This window comes from Sapajus apella, unplaced genomic scaffold, assembly GCF_009761245.1.
Source record: "Sapajus apella isolate SASKATOON/1434 unplaced genomic scaffold, GSC_monkey_1.0 scaffold163, whole genome shotgun sequence".
NCBI lineage: Eukaryota > Metazoa > Chordata > Mammalia > Primates > Cebidae > Sapajus > Sapajus apella.
The window spans coordinates 1,419,536-1,437,366 of NW_022437103.1; the positions used below are offsets into that span (position 1 = coordinate 1,419,536).

General features: G+C 47.9%; 1 protein-coding gene across 3 annotated transcripts in view; it reads right to left on the reverse strand.

Moving 5' to 3' along the window:
- Window positions 1-2,530: 2,530 nt before the first annotated feature.
- Window positions 2,531-17,831, reverse strand: part of GRID1 (glutamate ionotropic receptor delta type subunit 1) — a 771,066-nt gene continuing 755,765 nt past the window's right edge. For 2 of the 3 annotated variants that reach the window (XM_032266950.1, XM_032266951.1), the window contains 2 exons: window positions 16,371-16,611; window positions 2,531-5,723 (listed from right to left, as the gene is read on the reverse strand). In XM_032266950.1, coding sequence (XP_032122841.1) covers window positions 5,295-5,723; window positions 16,371-16,611 — 670 coding nt within the window. In that variant the 3' untranslated portion in view covers window positions 2,531-5,294. Of the gene's footprint in view, window positions 5,724-16,019; window positions 16,111-16,370; window positions 16,612-17,831 lie in introns of all 3 variants that reach the window. The other variant, XM_032266952.1, reaches the window with a different exon arrangement.

Here is a 17,831-nt window from a genome sequence, read left to right on the forward strand (position 1 = left end):
ATAATGGGTATTCTTATTAGGAAACAGGATGTTTTTGAGAATGCTTGGGGCTTCTTGGCATATTTCAGGGATTCCGGTTGCAAATCAGGATTTTAGAGCAAGGGATTGATAACAGGGGAGGGTTTGCTGAGCACACCAGACAGCCTTGCAGATAACAGGCCACACTGCTGGAGGTGCGCCTCCCTCCCTCTTCGGCGGCTGACTGCAGAACACCACTTGGCTGATTGTTGTATTGAGCCTGTGCACTGGGCAGGGAAGCCCTGAAACAGTTTTCTCCCCTGGACTCTGTTTCTGATGAGCATCTCTCCACCTGCTTACATCACCCAAGCGCACTGCCATGTGTTTTAAAACTCTGCATGCATGTGTCTGATATGGTGAGTGTGTTTGCGTGGACTTAGGTGTTTGTGCATGAACATACGTATATGTGTCTACGTGTACTTATTTTGGATGCACAAGTCTCCATAAGTTGGCGAATATTTTGTTCGCCTCTGAATTTGGATACCCCTGGGCTCCTGGCAACTGTATACTTGACTCTGCCAGCAACTGAGCTCTCCTTTGGTCACATTTGGTTGCTCACCCTAAGTAATCCAGGTCTATCTAGTGTCCTCTCTTCCAGATCCCAGCCATTGGCCATTGCAAATTTCTGTAGCCATCTTTTTTTTTTTTTTTTTTTTCCGCAGAGAGAATTTCTATTATCTCTGGAGCTCAGTGCTCAATGTCAAGTTCAGAGGTGAGACAATAAATGCTGGCAGGAGAGGGATGATCAGACATTACAGACAATTGTCCCTTCCTCTTTTGTAGGAGGTGACTATTAGCTCACTTGATTTATCTGGAATAGGTTCACTTCTCTCATAAGTAATCTCCTCTGACTAAATACTACCACTGAGAGGCCCCCCCCAAAAAAAAAAAAAAAAGACAATGATTAAAGTTATTGGCACAGGAGAGAGTTATTCACGTGCAGTTTCTTGGTACAAATGGTGAGGATAATAAGAATTAATAGTTTTATTAAAAACAACTAATGGTATAAAATAAAAGAATATTTTACATATTAAAAATGTTATATTAGGAACAGAAATACTGCATCTTTTATTGTGTCCACAGCAAGGAAAGGTCAGTTAAAACTGTCTGGATCTTTTATCTCATTTTCTTTTGCCAAGGCCAAAAGTACAAAACAAGGCTCTAGTTAAGATGCAGATGCTAATTCATAAGCAGATACTTTTGGGAGTGAAGGTTTCCTGAAAATGAAGCTGGAGGCACTCAATTAAGTGACCCCTTTGCCTTGGAAGCAGAAGGTCATATACAGAACTGAGTTATCTGTTAGACCTTGCCATCTCTGTTATTTAATTATATTTAAAATGATTAATATTTTATTTTTTATAATATTTCTATCACCTATTATTAAATGGAATGACTTTTAAATGAAAAGGCACAGGCCGCAGACAGTGCCTCTCCATGTCCTTATGGCCTTTAGGACCACTGGCCTTTTCTTCTGTAATGTGTCTGCTCCTCCTTCAGTGCTTAAAAGACAAGCATCAGGTATGGAATTAGTTTTACCTTGGCACTATTTGGGGGATTTCCAATTTAGGAATGAGGCAGCTTCTTCTTATGAAAACAGCCCTTTGGGATTCCCCACAGCTGCTCCTGTCCACCCGTCCACTCACAGAATCCAGTGGCGTCTGTTGCCCGCCCCCAGCCCCAGTCTGAGGAGTGGCCCCAATGTGGAGAAGCCTGACCTTGATGCAGAGCAGAAGAACTAGGGCTGGGCATCCTCCCTTTGATTTTTAAAAGAAGAAGTCTCGATCATGACATGCCAGCCAGCCTCCTCAGATCAGCCTTACTGAGCTTGAGACCGATGCGAGGCTGTTTCCCCCACACAGTCACTGAAGCCAGGGGACTTTTTCAGAGGTTGGCTGAAAAGCACACACATCTAGGGGTGGAGGACCAGGCTGATGGCTCGAGGCCTGTGGGATATCTGAGGGCATAGGATGTTCATTGAAGAAGGGTCTCCACAGACCTTGTGAGGGTCTGACTTTGAGAAGCCAAGCTGTGGGTCCAGTCAAGCTGTAGATCCACCAGGAATGACAGTCCCTTAGCCCTGAGACCCAAGCAGAGAGAAGCAACTTATCTGAGGTCAGGAAGAGTGCGGAGATGAGAGTGGCAGCACAGTCAGCTGACAGTTAGAAGGATGTTCATTCCTCCAGGCCATGGGAGCACTTCTCTATGTATGGTGATGACCCAGTTCTCTCCTAAGACTCTTCCAAGAACTTAACATTTTAAAGAACACTGTTAGGTTAACCAAAAATTAGACTTGCTGCTCAGCCTGTTCCTCACACTGTCCCCTGGTTGGTGTCAGGGAACTCTGGATATGTGCTGGGTGAGGAAGGCATGACCCCGCCTCCAGGCATATCTGAGACCCCCTTGAGGAGAGGAGTTTTCCTCATGACTGTCCCTGCCGATGGCACAGAATTTAGTTCATGATCTCAGCATGCCCAGAAATAAGTATTTCTTCACCCCAGAGAATAAGAGCATAGGGAGCAAAGACAAGATTTATTATTAAACAACTTTAATCCAAATGCTGATTATTATTTGCAGTGTCTGAAGGCACAAAATATACCTAAAATGTATGGAATAGTCTAAACAGAGTTATAAATCCAAAGAGCAAAGCATGAAAAAAAGATACATTCTGAGCTGACACAGAAATCTGAGTTGGGAAGATTTTGTTTCCTAGAGAACTTGCTTGAATATCAATCATTTCCCCTCATGCCAAGGGTAGAAAATTTTTAAAGAAATAACATAAACATGGTGAAGAATAACACCATGGGGTGTAAAGGATTTTGTATAAGCAGAATACTTCTCTTGAAGATGCTGGTTCTCTCGTCTTTCTCTCTCTCTCTGTCTCTCTCTCCCTCTCTCTTTCACACACACACACACACACACACGCACACACACACACACACATACACACGCACCCCCTCCATCTCCTCTCTCTCCTCCTTGACGCTCATTCTAAGCAGAGCTATCCAAAGAGACATCCATGCTATATCCCAGAAGACAGGCCATCTCAGGGGCTGATGGGGAAACAGAGTTAGGTGTGAGATAAGGCAGTGAGACCAGAGTTTGATTAAAAAAATAGATATATATATATATACACATATATATGAAAACTTGACCATCCAGGGCAGGGCCCCCAAAGTGCTGATGGAAAACAAAGCCTGCTCTTCCTCGGGTTCATGGGAGCCCACCTAGGCTTCTAGGGGCATGCCTGGCTCAAAGTTCCGCATGCTCTGATTGGAGAAATGTCAATGGATTGCCTTGGTAGCATGAATATCAGACCATTCTCAGCATCCAGAGATAAATAACATAATTATAAACACTCTCTCTTCCCATGGTGCTTTTAGCTGACTGTGTGATGTGGCCGTTCCTTACTGCTCAATCATGTCACTAGGAACTTTAGGAAAGAAATCAATCCTGGGCTAGTTATCACCGTCATAAATACATCTCTCTAGAAACTCTACAAGGCTATAGAAGAAGCAATCAATAGGACTTTGTATTTCTTCATGACTGCAGACCCAGGCTCTCAGCTCCCTGATTACTGCTGGCAGCAGGAGCTCCAACTCCTTCAGTGAAAGATGTGGGCTGTCTATTCCATTCTGACAGGTCAGGAGATCAGAATCACCTTTGTCTTTAGGGGAGAACTGAAGTGGCACAACTCAGATTCCCCCAGCTGCACTCCTAATGGTTCTTTCCCCGATTCTGTAGTTCAGTTGCCCCAGAAAGGGCAGCTGAAGGAAGGGGGCTGTTAGGTTGTCCTAGGAGTACAAAACCGGGCTTCCCAGGTAACTGAGGGCTTCTCCACAGCTGCACGTGCAAAAGGCTAGGCCTGGGAATCTCAAAGCATATCAGATGCCCTGAGTGGGGAGGGCCCCTGCTCTGGGCTGGATTGCTGCTTGAGGAAGACTCCTGGTCTGGTCTGAAGAAGGTGGTGATGCTGGGAGGGAGGGTTTGTGCTGGAGCCAGCCCTATTTGTTGGACTGCCTGGAGGATTTATGACCCAGAGAGAGATAGGCCTTTACTTTTGGGGCTACAAGCAACTTCTTTGGTGGATGGGAGTTACAGTTAAGCTTCTCACCTAAGGGGCAGGCATCCTCCTAAACAAACATGGTCTCTTTTCTCTATTTCCCAGCACACTCCATCACCTGGAGTGCTGGTCCACTCCCCTGGGCACCTTCCCCAACTCCTTCTAACAGGATCTGTTTACCTGACACTACAAAGCTTCTACTCCCTGCATTTATGGCTACACTTTCTTTTCTTACCTGGGACCATGGGCCCAAACTCAAGGAAATATTCTTCCCCTACCTGGCCTCTTGTTCCATCACTTCACCTGGTCTATGTAACTAACCAGCACCTCACAACTTCCTGTCCCCAGGGACCTTCTTCCAGACCAACCCCACCTCTGCCCAGCCTCCCTGCAGCAACAATGGAGTCTGCCCTCCTTCCCTCATATGCTATCATTTGTTGATTCTTCTAATTTTGAAAAGAAAATAAAAAGCAAGGCCAACAGGATGATATGAGAACAGCTCAGCATCAAAGTTCTCAATTACCTCACTACGGGTAATTGTCAGTTTCTCTCGGGCCCATGGGACAGAGGCACACTGCAACACAAACGGCCGGTGACCATCTTGCCCTGCATGGTCCAGGACAGGATGGCCCTGAGTCCAGGGCACCTCCTTGGTCCCAGGCTACCCAGAACAGCTGATCACCCTACAGCACAGCAACCCAGTGGGCCAGCCCAACGCGGGCTCCAGACTCCCTGTATCCAGCTGAGAAACTAAAAAGAATGAGGGGCCAGGAGCAAAGAAACAGGGCAGCAAAGCTGTGGGACAAGGCAGCGAGCAGCATGGGGGGCTCCTCATCTTTTCTTCTCCCCCAGCAGGGAGAGGGTCCTTATCTGGTCACCCCGCCTGCCCTCAGAAAGGCCCAGGAACGGGGGGCTCCTTTGGCACTTCAGAATGATCACAAGTAATTTGCCTTTTTATTCATATAGAACAAAATTTACAAAGTCATTCATACAGTTTTTGTGTTTTTTTACTGACTTCGAAAATTGGGAATATTCAAAATACACTTTTACCCCACTCCATTCTGTCATTATTTACACATATGTACAAGAAAAATGAAAGAGTCTCTGTGTATGTGTGTGTGCGCGAGTGTGTGTGGTTTGTGTTGTTGTTTTCTTGTATTAAAAAGCTCTGCTGGTCGGGTGGGTGGGAGGGTGGGCAGGAGGGCAGGCGGCGCGGTCAGATGGAGGTCCCGTGGGAGGTGTCCAGAGCCTCTGGAAGAACGCCTCCAGGCACAGGCTGGAAGGAGATGGGGATGGGGGTCTTCACCGGGCTCTGCCGGAACAGCCCCCCATTGGGCGACCTGTGTTTGCACTGCATGGAGGGCATGGTGGCCGAGCTGCTCAGTGGCAGCGGCAGGTTGCTGCTGGGCCCTGACGAGAGTGTCCGGCTGGTGCCGTGGCTGCTCTGCTCTGGCAGAAAGGTGCTGACCGAGAGCTGGGTGTTCTGGTACTCCCGTGTCGGCTCCAAGGTCTGGGTGGGAGCTAGGCCCCCCATCTCCAAGGCTGAGAGCTCAATAGACGCTGGGGAAATCTGCTTGTGAGCAATGTCTTCATCCATGAGGCTGTTCATGCGCCGGTGGACCTGCTCCAAGTTCACTTCTTTGTCCTGGAGGGAAGGCACAGGAAGGTCAGGTGGGCCCCCAACAGTGAGTCAAGGCTGGCTTGCTACAACTCTGGGTATCTGGAGGCACCAGGCCTGGTCAGCCTGTTGGGTTGTGGGTGAGTATCCCCCTCATGTGGCTCCTACCTCCTCTCAATTATGTGGCCAACCCTCTATTATCTGGGGAAGCCATTGGGTAAACATAATCCTTGCGTAGCAAAGATGCTGTCAACAGGCCTTGGCTGCATCCCATCTTGCCTCTGTACTCAGTTTAGAATCACTGCCATACCCAGAAGAAACCCTTAGGACAAGATGCTTTGAAGAGCAGGCAGAGACAGGAGAAGATGAAGTTCCACAGGAATAAAGAAAATGGTCCTTAAGCCTCTAAGGTGCCCCATGAATTTGCCACTTAGTGATCACAATGCTGAAAAGACTTTGCATGATCATTGCCACCCCTTACACAAAAGAAGGCTCAGACTCAGGAAGGGTCAATGACTCCTAAGAGTCAAAGGCCCATGAGTGTTAGAGGCAGCTTGGAGGCCTGGAGCAGGAGAGAAGCCCTATCTCACCCAGCGACCCGTGTCCTCCCTGTGCAACCTCTTCAGGCAGCCCAAGGACGGGGACATGTCCCTGTCTGGAAAGGTAAGAGGGCATGGGTTCCTGGGTGGAGATTGTGAGGAACTGGACTTCTCCAGGGTCAGCTGACTCTCCTGGTTTCATGAGGTTCAAGGCTACCAAAGTGTGTAATCTCACACGTGATATTGTCTCACCACAGTGAGTGACATCATAGGAAATCACTTGGTTCATTTATTTGCTTAAGAAAACAAAACAACAAATACCATTCCTTTCAAATAATAATTTGCCTACAATGTCAGAGTAATTAAAGGCAGACAAACTGCTTGAAAGCTCAAGGAAGATGTCATCACCTTCCTTGGCTTCCCCGCAGTGAGGTGGGCACAGGACCTGGTGCCCAGCGGAGGAGCCATATGAGCTTCCCCGTGAGGTTGAAGCTGCAGGGCCTTTGTAAGCAGCATGGGTGCTGATGCGCCAGGGAAGGCAGTGACCTCTCCCTTGCCTCAAACTCCTAGAGAAATACTGTGCCAAAACTTAGCTCCCAGGCAACCCTGCAGGTAGTCTCATGCTGGCATCATGTATCAGAGAAAGGAATCCATCCCCTGTCTAACCTTCCAGGGGAGTTAGAAACACTAAGAAATATAGAAAGCCCTGAATACACTTTTGAAAGGAAAAAGAAGGAATCTCATGAATCTAAGAGTCATTCCAGTGACCGTTTTGAGCTTCTGTGGGGATGGCAGGAGAGGATTTCCACCCCTTAGAAGTTCAACTGAAAGATGGGAATGCGCCCCTGCCGGATGAGTGCATGAATCACAGGGCTAATCCCCATGAAGGGTCAACCCAGTATTCCTCAGGCAAGGAGGTGAAGTGCTCTGCACTTTACTCCTTGTCTCAACGTCCCTTGGGATATAGAAGCTGGAACCACTGCTCTCTCCATACTTCGTGAGTTCATGGTTGACACACAGAGCCCAGCTTCTGACGAGACACCTGCTGTCACTCTCAGACTCTTTCCCAGGACAAGAAAACTGACCACACCCATAAGAGAATTGACAAGTCCTTCCAGAGAAGGAGGAAATCTGAGAATAAGAGAGCCAATTGGTTTGAGGGTGGAGGATACTATGGGATGTGGCTTTGTGTCTTAGGTGAAAATGACATCAGAAACCATTGGCACAGCCTCACAGCCACAACACCAGTGATCTAAAGCCCACTCACACAAGCAGAGCTCAGCTCATTGGTGCTGGGAGACCATCTCTGAGTTAGGGTCACTTCTGCATGGCAAGTGTCATGGGGGAATTGGGGAAATTGGCTGGAGAATGCCAGGCTAAATATCATCCCTGCAATGTTTATGCTGACTCCTTCGAAGTGTTGTAAAATATAGAGCAAACCAAATTCAAGTTATTTTCCTCATTACCTTACACCATGGTTGAGTCAGCACTGTTCGGACTTTGCTCCTTTTTGTGTGTTCTATTTTGTCTGCTTTGTTTTCATTTTTGCATGTAAGACTACAGTAGGAATATTTTATAACGGTTATATAGCGTGTTAGTGGCTTAGCACCACTCAGTATCAGCAATCTCTTCCCAAAGAAGTCTATGGTTTATTGCTTTTAGGGAATTACTATGCCCACTGGATAACAGTTTGACAGGCCATCAGGAGACAGGCTACCTAATGAAGAGACAGAATCCTGACCCAAATAAGGACAGTAAGACTGAATCTGAATCCTGAACAGAGACAGAGAGACAGAAAGCAGCAGGTGCAGCTGCTGCAGCAGCGGCACTTAGCCAAACTTTCTTTTCCACGGCCATCCTCCTAGTGCTGGGTGCTGGGTCTCCACACAGGCCCTGACTCCTGTCCAGCATCAAGCCTGCATCTCTAGCATTCTTGTGGCTGCTATGAGCTCCTGCTAAACTGTGGATACAGAATCATCTGCATTAGCCAGACTCAGTGACACAAACGTTTTGATGAATATTTGTATCTATAAGGCATTTTCATTTCAAAATGTATGAAGGGCACAAAACAGGTACCAGCAAGTCTGGAAACTAAAGAAGTTGAGAGAGGAATTCAGATACCTGAAGGGTTTAATAAGATAACGTTTTCTTCTCTTTGCATCTAGCAAAGCTTGGAGACAGATGAACAAGCTGGTCACCCTCACTGGCAGAAACTTTCATTTCCATGGAGGGGAAACTGATGACCTGGGAACCACTGGAAGAACTAATTAGTAACTAATCAGTTGCACAATCTTCCCTGTTCGTCCTTTCTAATTTCCTTTCAGGGCTTTAAGGACCCCTTTGAAGATGAAAAAAAATAAAGTTCAAATAGACTCAACTGAAGTGGGAAGCAGGTGTCTTGGTTCCAGTGCCGCTCAACTCTGGTTCCTGGCCGTTGATAGAGAGGGCCTGGCCCTTTTTTCCTCACAGTCAACTGAGCACTAGGCCAGGGCATTCAGAAGATGCTCCCGTTTTGTCAGAGTTTGGAGAGAAGGAAAGATTAATTTCCTGTCCAAGAAAGCCACAGGGAGGTAGGGGGTTGGAAGTACGGGCCAGGATGAAAGAACGCTCTCTACTTAATGCCAGGGAAACAAACATGAATGCTTCAGGGGAAGACAGACCAGCTAAAATTCTCTGAAGAAAAATGTGAGCGAGGGAGGTCTCTGAGCTAGATGACTGCACCATTGAAGTGCGAGGGAGAGGACACTGGAGGGTGGTGGACTGTCGAGTGGCAGGCCACAGGCACCAAGCTGAAACAGTAAATGCAGCGGTGGGAGTGAACCAAGTGATACTGGAGCATTTAGAATCAAGGCCGGCCCTGAGACTGTGGAGATAGCTAGTTCCCTGCTAGTCTGTTATTTCTGAAGGAAGAGCGTGCATAAGTTTATTTTATCCATTATTATTATTATTTTTTGCTTGCCTCAAATTAAGGATGGATGAAGCAGTTCTAAGGACTGCAAAGCCGTGCAGCAGGAACCAACTCCAAATTGCAGTTATTCGTTAGCCTTTAAAGTCTCTCTGTCAGGACACGCAGAAAGTGGCTGCACCAAATGGACACATTTTCCAGGGGGTTTCCCACCCAAATGGTTATCAAGAAATCCATCCTCTTCACATCAGCGGGACCTCATTCTACTCAAATTCCATTACTCCTAATAGTTCCAACACCAGGACAAATCCTGGGAGAGGAGGGTGCCATCTCGAGCCTCTTATTTTGGTTGTTTAACTGAAGAAGAAAAAGTGTGTAACTGCAGCAAATGCCTCCAATCTTTTCTGGAAAACAAATGCAGCCATTTGCTGTGTCTCACAATGTGTCCTTTAAGGTGCCTGCTCCTGCTGCTGTCTGTGGGAGCCAGAGCTCAGGCGCAGAGAACAGACCGCCCGGTTTGGAGACCCTAGAAGCACGGTCTGCTTGTATCACCTGAGGCCATAGACGCAGCACTCATCAAATCATGTCTGGCTCTTCCTTCTGTGTCTCCAGTCAAGGAAAGAGGAGACAGGAGTAATCAGCCTGCTCAAGGAAAGAGGCAGGAGTGATTTGAATAATTATCCATCTTTTAGACAAAATGGTGCATTCTATTATGCTATGCAAATTCAAATAATGGGCTTTTTTAATGTGAACTACATCCGTTTACATCCTCATTATCCCAAGGTTTCGGTGTTCAGCCAGGTAATGACAGCTGTGGAAAGAGACTTGGAAACTTATTGCTGTCTTCATTAATTTACTGTAGGTAACTGACCTAGTCAAACATCCCTGAATATGACATAAAATTCACAGACTGTGTTTACCCGTGAATCCGGCTGAATTCCAGCTCTGCGTTTCTCATCCCATATTAAACATGATAACAGATGCACCAACAGAGGTTACTAGGAAACCTCTCCCAGGCATTGTCTTGCAGAGATAAAGTTCTGTAATTAAGCTGGTGTTCACCAACGTGGAAATAATACAGTGTATTGGAAAACGGTAATTAACTAAACTATCATCTTTGTAACAGCCTGTTACACATGGGACTCCTTAGAACAGACTTTGCCTGGAGTCCAACAGCTCTTACTTTAAGTTGGGCAGGAACAAAACTGGGGATGAGGGACTTCCCCCTGACTTGAGCTGGCTCTTGGTGGCATTCTCCTGCTACCACTGAGACCAATCAGGTGCTAAATGGGACCCAAGGGCCGGGAGAAATGTCACCAACACAGTCTTCAGTGTTGCTCCCAAGACTTACTCAATCCCACTGGGCTGGGCTGGGGGACTGAGAGTATTGGCTGGGTAAGGACAAAGGAGCTCAAGTATGTAAGTGAAATGATCTCAGGAGATGCTGGGCAGTTTTTCAAAACATCAGGAGAAAGAGTTCTGATCAGGAGATTTTTTAGGGAGGGCAATGAGAGCGAGCCGACAATGACTTCACACCATGGGTGGTAGTAGCAGGTACACTGAGAAATGAACCTCAGAGGCTAGGGGTATGGCAGCTTGCTCAAGGTCACGCAATTCCACAGTAAGTAGAAGGTCAGGATGAGAGCTCACATCTACCAGATTCCCAAACCTGGGCTCTTTTCTTTTCCTTTTTCGTTAGTTTGTTTGTTTGAGACAGGATCTCCCTCTGTCACTCAGGCTAGAGTGCAGTGGTGCAATCTCGGCTCACTGCAGCCTTGAACTCCTCGGCTTAAGCGATCCTCTTGCCTCAGCCTCCTGAGCAGCTGGGACTACAGTCACATACCACCTCACCTGGCTAATTAATTTTTATTTTATTTTATTATTTTTTTTTTTATAGAGACTGGTGTCTAGCTTTTTTGACCAGGCTGTTCTCCAACTCCTGGCTTCAAACAGGCCTTTCAAAGTGCTGGGATTGCAGGCACGAGCCAGTACACCTAGCCTAAAACCTGGGCTCTTTTCCATGACACCAGTGTGTCAAGGAATTCATCCTCCCCACACCAGTGAGACTCCATTCTACTCAAATTCCATTACCCCCAGTAGCTCCTCACCTTGGAATGTTGGCGTAGATCAGTGGTTTTCATCCTTGGCTGGATATCAGAAGCACATGTGTAGATTTTAGAAATTATGGCACTCCAGATCTCCCTAATATGACCCTTTGGGAAACAGGGCCCACACACCTGTATTTCTAAAAAGTCCCAGAATTAATCACCTCTGATGTGCAGCCAGAATTGAAAGCCATTGATCCAGCTGCAATGATTACACAACAATTTAACATTAATAACGTTTTCTTTATGGGTGTCCAGACTAGTTCATTCATTCAATAAATGTGTTTGAGCTCCTACTACCAGAAGAGCTAACGTTCTTGGTAAAGCATCTATCTTGGTCCCTGGCACATAGAAAGTGCTCAATACTTCAATTATATTCACCACCCCTTAACGAGAGCTTCCACTTTTCCAGAGAGAAGGCAAATTGATGGGAATGCTGAGGTGAGGAGGCAACGGCAGATCTGAAGCAGAGACAGGCAGGTAAACAATTACTGGCAATGTGGAGCACACCCAGCAAGGGGGCAGCTAGTGGTGGCAGCAGGCAGGGGAGGCTTTGCCAAGTGTTCTGGCTTTGAGACACACAGCGGTATATGGTTAAGTGTTCCGTGGCTTCTCACTGGAAGGCCCTGGGCTAAAATGTGCACACTCACTGTTCTTACTCTCACGCTAAGCCATCTGCTCCTGAGCATACTTCTCAGGCCAGGCTGTTTCCAGCAGAAGAGAGAGACTGAGGTTCAGATAATGTAAATTTGTAGCCAGAAGTCGGGAGCCAGGAGCCTGGCCGGGGTAGAGCACCGGGTCACACCCTTCATTCCCAAGCCCTCTGGCAAATGCTATCTAGGAGCCCAATGGGCTCATGCCCATATCCAGTGGAAAGGACAGGTCCTTGGCCTTTGACAAGCTTGCCCCTGGGAGAAAGCAGGGGTACAGAGGTAGACACAGAGTCCACATCCCATCTCTACCCTTCTCACTTCTGAGAAAGATTTCACCAGGGATAAAGATGCCTTCCTCAACTGCTGAAGAGGGCTAACAAGATTGCCCAGCACAGGGAAGGAGCCCTAAGGTGTCGCTTGTCTCCCCCATATTCCTCATTGCCTGGCCCAGAACCTCTGAATGGAGGAGCCCCTTGGCCACCATCAGCCAAGCATGACCCTGGGCCAGACACTGTCGGGTTGGCATAAATTAAGAAGAAAAAATGTGCAGAAGGGCAAACTCTTTACATGCAGTTTAAGAAGACATCAAAGGAGTAGAGGCAAGGAAGTGTGGAGTTGAAGAAGGGAGGGCCCCTGGGATCAAATTTTTCATAGCAGGTGGGGGCATGCAGACAGAGGCTGCCCACAGCCAGAACAGATAGGCCGGCTACTCCTGTGCCCCTTGCTGACCCGCCACTCTGGCCTCTGTCCTCTGCCAGCTCCTGTGTGCAGTGCAAGCAGGGCCAGGGGAGGACAGACAAGACAGAATGCAACAAGGATTCCAACTCCTAGCCCAGTGATGGATGATTCATCTCTCACTCCTCATGTCGTCTCCCATTTGTACAGTTCTCATCTTCATTTCATGAATATTTTATTCTCAGAGCAATAGCTCCACATGCCCCATAAATCTAGCGGGTGGCTCTTTACTGCATCCAGGGAGCTTGGTGCATTCACCTGCATTGGGTAACTACATAATCATCTGATTCCTTAGAAAAAATATGAGCTCAAATCTACATGAATATTAAGGGGTTGAACACACATTACTACTCTTCTTCAAGTAGGTGTCTAAACTGTGACGACACCCTAGAGCAAGCCATTAAACACAACTTGGGCTCCGCCCAAAGACAGATTTCTAGCCCTTAAGAAATGCTGCCAATGTCTCAATATGAAACATTCAAAGATTAACCAGACACTCTCTCCTATTTGCAAATGCTGCTCCATAAAACACAGGCAACCAGTAGCACAAAGTAGTTCTGGATTAAATACCATCATTATTTTATGTAGGTTTTAATAATACGCTTCTAAAACACTGTGATTCTGAGCCCTGTCCTGGTTTCTATTCCCTGCATGATGAAGTCAAAACCTCTCGGTCTGGCATTTAAGTCCTTCGGAGCAGGCCCTGTCTCCCTCCCCAGGCTCTTCAGCTAGCATCTCCTTCCTCATGTTGACACTTCAGCCCTGGAGCTCCAGGAGGTATGATGACTTTGTTTACCTCCATGCTGTTCACCCTGCCAAAAATGCAACTCCTTATCTCATCTTTAGAGCCAGGATTTGTACCAGTGCTTCAACACTCAGTTTTAACAGCTCTAAGCCCCAAGCAGGCTTCAATAACCAGCACCCCTAACCCCTCTGACCCCACCATGCCCTGGCTGGGATGGATGCCCTCTGTACTTCTGTGATACCTGCTGCTCAGTGCAGGTCAGCCTGATCAATGGGTGGAGACTGCTGGGCCCAGCTCTCTGCCACACCTGTGCACAAGGAGATAAGCTCCCTGAAGGCAGGGGTTGGGTCTCTATGGGCAGGCATATTAAAGGAAGAAAGGGAAAGAGAGAAGAAGGAAAGGAGACATTGCATTTGAAATTTGGAAACCCATAAAAACAGGAAAAAGATGGAACATTTCCATGCAACCCTTCTTAGCAATACCAGAAGGGGTTGGAGGACAGACAGCTGCTGTGCTTTTCCAACCTGCCTCCCTCCATGTGTCCCCATTCCTATCTGGAAGCAGGTTGGCAGCAGGGGAAGGACATCCCACATTCTGGAAGCAGGGCTATTGTATTCATCACTTCATAACTGAGATTCTGGACTTACGTAGAAGCCAGAAATAAAAGGCAGATGTATGACCAGCAAGGAGCTGTCCCTCACAGCTGGGTTATCCCTTGGTCTCCTCGTCTCCCCATGTTTTTCTCTTTTCTTTTCTGTCTTCCTAAGTCTCTTTAACATTCACCAGTCTCTCTCTTTCTCTGTCTCTCTTACACACATACACACCACAATTAACTGTGGGTGGTCCAGGCTGAGATTGTCCAAACTGTCACTAATCTAGGCATTGTGATGGGACATGGCTAAAAGCAGACAATGACTTCCCATCCAAAGGACAAGCTCTCCCTGCATGTGGCTCACAAATGATAGGCTAGAGGCCGGGGCTGAGCCTGAACCTGTGTCTCTGGGCTCCCACCCTTGCCCACAGCTACCCAGGAAGACAAATTCCTGACAATGTAATTTTCACCCACCTTGAGACCCTCCCCTGCTCCCCTGACACAAGGGGCCTTTGCACAGAGGAAACCAGGCTGAAGACTTAGGGAAAATAAGCAAAACCTTAAACAAACAACACAGGGAGTGGGTGCAACATACGTCAGTCTGGGGGCCTGGTCTTTCCCATCCTTCTCATCCTTCTGGGGCCACCACACTGTGACGGCCCACTGATGCTTCTGTGCACAGAGACCTGGGTGGTGACAAGCAGGTGAAGAGTGCACACTGGCCATGGCATGGAGGGGGCTGACATGACAAGGAGAGGCGAGATACGTGCAGGCTTTTCTTAAAACTGCTTGTCAGAATCATTCACTGTCCCTCCCAGGGACTTCTTTACACAAAATTTTCCAGTAGCCAAAGAAGCTTGGGACAGAATCATCAGCTGTTCCTTTCAGAGGCTTTTTCTCAAAGTTTGGCCTTCCTTTCCTCCTGAGCTCCAGGGGTGGTAGGACAGCCACCGAGGCTGTGGCTGGACCCAGCTTTGCATTCCCTTGCATGGAGATACACAGAAGGCCAGAGAGAAAGACAGATGTTCCCAAATATTGCAGATGTACTGAGTTAAGCAGTGTAGGGACAGAGAGCTCAGTACCTGGTATAATGCAGAGTTGTGTAAAGGAGCGAGGGATGCCCACCCCTGTCCTAGCCCCTGACCTGCCAGGAACGTGCTTACAGACCAATGAATAGAAGACGCGATGTGGCCAGATACCCAGGTCACAGAGGTGGTGGACCCACCCTTCCTGTCCAGAGGTGCCAAATCCCTGCCCAAAATCAGGCTGAGAAGGATCCTGCCAGCTCTTACCTTCTCCTGGTTGTTTTTCTTTCCTGCCTCAGTTTACTTTTTGTGTCCTTTGGATCTTCTACCTCTGAAATCATTTAATGAACTGCTAGGTATTGAGCCTCCAGTAAAATAAAAAAGTCAAAAAACAAAAAAACCAAACAGAAGTGCATTTGGGTTTGATGCAGGATGCTCTCCCACTTCCTGTTTGAGGTTTATATCCATTTGCACCCACAGAGTCTTTAAGCGGAGCTGTGGTTCTAGATACAGCTGAGGTCTATGTGGCAGGGAGAGACAGCCCCACAGGTGGTGTGGCTGGGCATGTGCCTGTGTGTAGTTTCTGCTGACAAAGCATCATCACCAAATGACACTCCCTACCTCCCTCCCTTAGGGGAACTGTCTCCAGGTCTCCAGGGAACCTTGGTGAAGGCTTTATTTCAAGAAAAAAAAAAAAAAAAAAAGGAGCTTGAAGAAGAACAAAATCTCAGGAAGAAGAACAAAATATCAGTAAGAAGGAAGTGTGGAGGGGCAGAACCAGCTTGCAGTTGGCACACACAGGAAGGGATGTGTGCCCAGAACCTGGAGTCTAGACAGAGCTACAGTGTCCTCTGGGTGTACCCAGGAAGGACAGGGGCAAGGCTGGGCCCTGCGAGGAGGAGGAAGGTAGGGAGAAAGGAATGCTGGGAGGGACAGGGATCCCCTGGTGCCCTGGGAGAGCAGTGCCCTGTGGCCCTTGGTGAGAAGTCAAAGAGAATCAGGAAGGAATGGGCTCCTCTCTTACCCTACAGGTGATCTCTCCAGGTCAGGGTGGAGGCACATGGGCGGGGCAGGGTAGGGAAGGGCTCTCTGGCGCTGCCCATGCTGTACCTGCTCTATAGATAAATACAGGACTTTAGTGGCTAAGGCTGGCACTGCAGCACTTTGTTTAAGCATGAAAACATCCCCTACATGTCTTCTTTAGTTTTAAAAACAGAATGAAGCAATAGCAAAATCCCCGAATATAAAACACTGCTGTCTCCAGACATGATGACTCAGGTAAACACTAACTAGAAAGGGTCTGCCCTCCAAACGGCCCAGTGTGACACTCCTGACTTTAGGCTGCAGAAGGGAGGGCAGGCCCCAGGGTGCTGACCTCCTTGGGGGTCTCCTGGTGGCACCGGTTGCTGTTCCACCACAACTCCAGGGCAGCCACCAGGCAGGCCAGGAGCAGGCCGATGGCCAGGATGCAGAAGACCCCGGCGAAGCTGTGCAGCTTGAGGGATTTGCCGTCGGCCTGGGCGCTGGCATGGCTGGTGAGGTCACAGCGGCCCATGTGTGGCCACCACTTCTGCTTCAGCACATCCAGGTCCCCTGTGTCCTGCAGCTCCAGGATCCTGTAAGACACAATCGAGGTTGAGCTACAGCCACCGACCTCCTGAACTCAGCCACGGGGACCCTGGCCCCTGACCCACCATACTGCGCCCCCCCCCCCCAACGAACAACACTGAGCCATCCTAGCAGCTTTCTGCCTTAGCTCTTCTCTTCCCAGTCCATTCTCCACACTGCAGGTAAAGTGTTATTCCCCACTCACATTAGATTTTGTCACTTCCCTCCCCAGCACCCCCCTGCCCTCTCCCACCCCATCTCACTGCCCAAGGATAAAATCTAACAGCAAATCACATAAGGTCCATCACAGGGATTCTGTGGCAAGAGCTCAGGATAAAACTGGGAAATACAGAAATGAAAGAGGCAAACATTTAGGTCGTGGACTTGGGATATTCCTGAACATGAAAATGCTTTTTTTCTGAACTTTCATTACTATAGCCTAAGTCTCTCCCACTGGTATTCACCAAATCATTCATATAAGCATTTGATTTGAGGGCCTCCTGTGCTTTGTCTAGTATGATGTTCAGCACTGCTAAGCTTATGGTCTAGAGGTACAAACACTGACCCTAAAACAATTAGCTCAATCAAAGTGCAGGCAGAGCTGCGATAAACACAACAAATCAAAGTAGAGTTTCTAGGAAATAGCACGTAGTGGGTAGTGTCCACAGGAGGATTGCAGAAATCCTCGCTGAGGAGCCGACAGGTAAGGGGAAGCTTGAAGTATGACTAATCATAAAACAGCTCACATGGGTCTAGCATGTTCTACGTGCCAGGGAGTACCCTCCATGCTTGGTAAATGGTGTTGAATCCTCATTTTCATGCCAACTCTTTGAGATGGTTCTTCCTACTTTCCCATTTTACTGAGAAGGAAATCAAGGCACAGAGGGGTGAAATGTCTTGCCAAAGTCATTCTGAGGCTGCAAGGGTTGGCTTTCAACTGTGGAGAGGAAGAACCTTCCCGAGACTAACACCCCATGTGAAAGTCTGGGGTAGCATTTAGGACGTTTAAGAAGTGGAAAAATGGCCAACAAGGCTATTGGGTGGTACGGGAGCAGGTGTCAGGTGACGACAGAGAAGGCAGAGCCCAGAACACGGGCTCTAAGAGGCTCTGAGGGCTTTCGATTTCATCACGGTGGGACAAGCCATTCCGCTTCTGTATTCCCCATTGTGGTTTTCTTTGGTTGTGGTATTTTGTCTGGAGCCCAGGAATCTTAACAGAGAGCCAGTG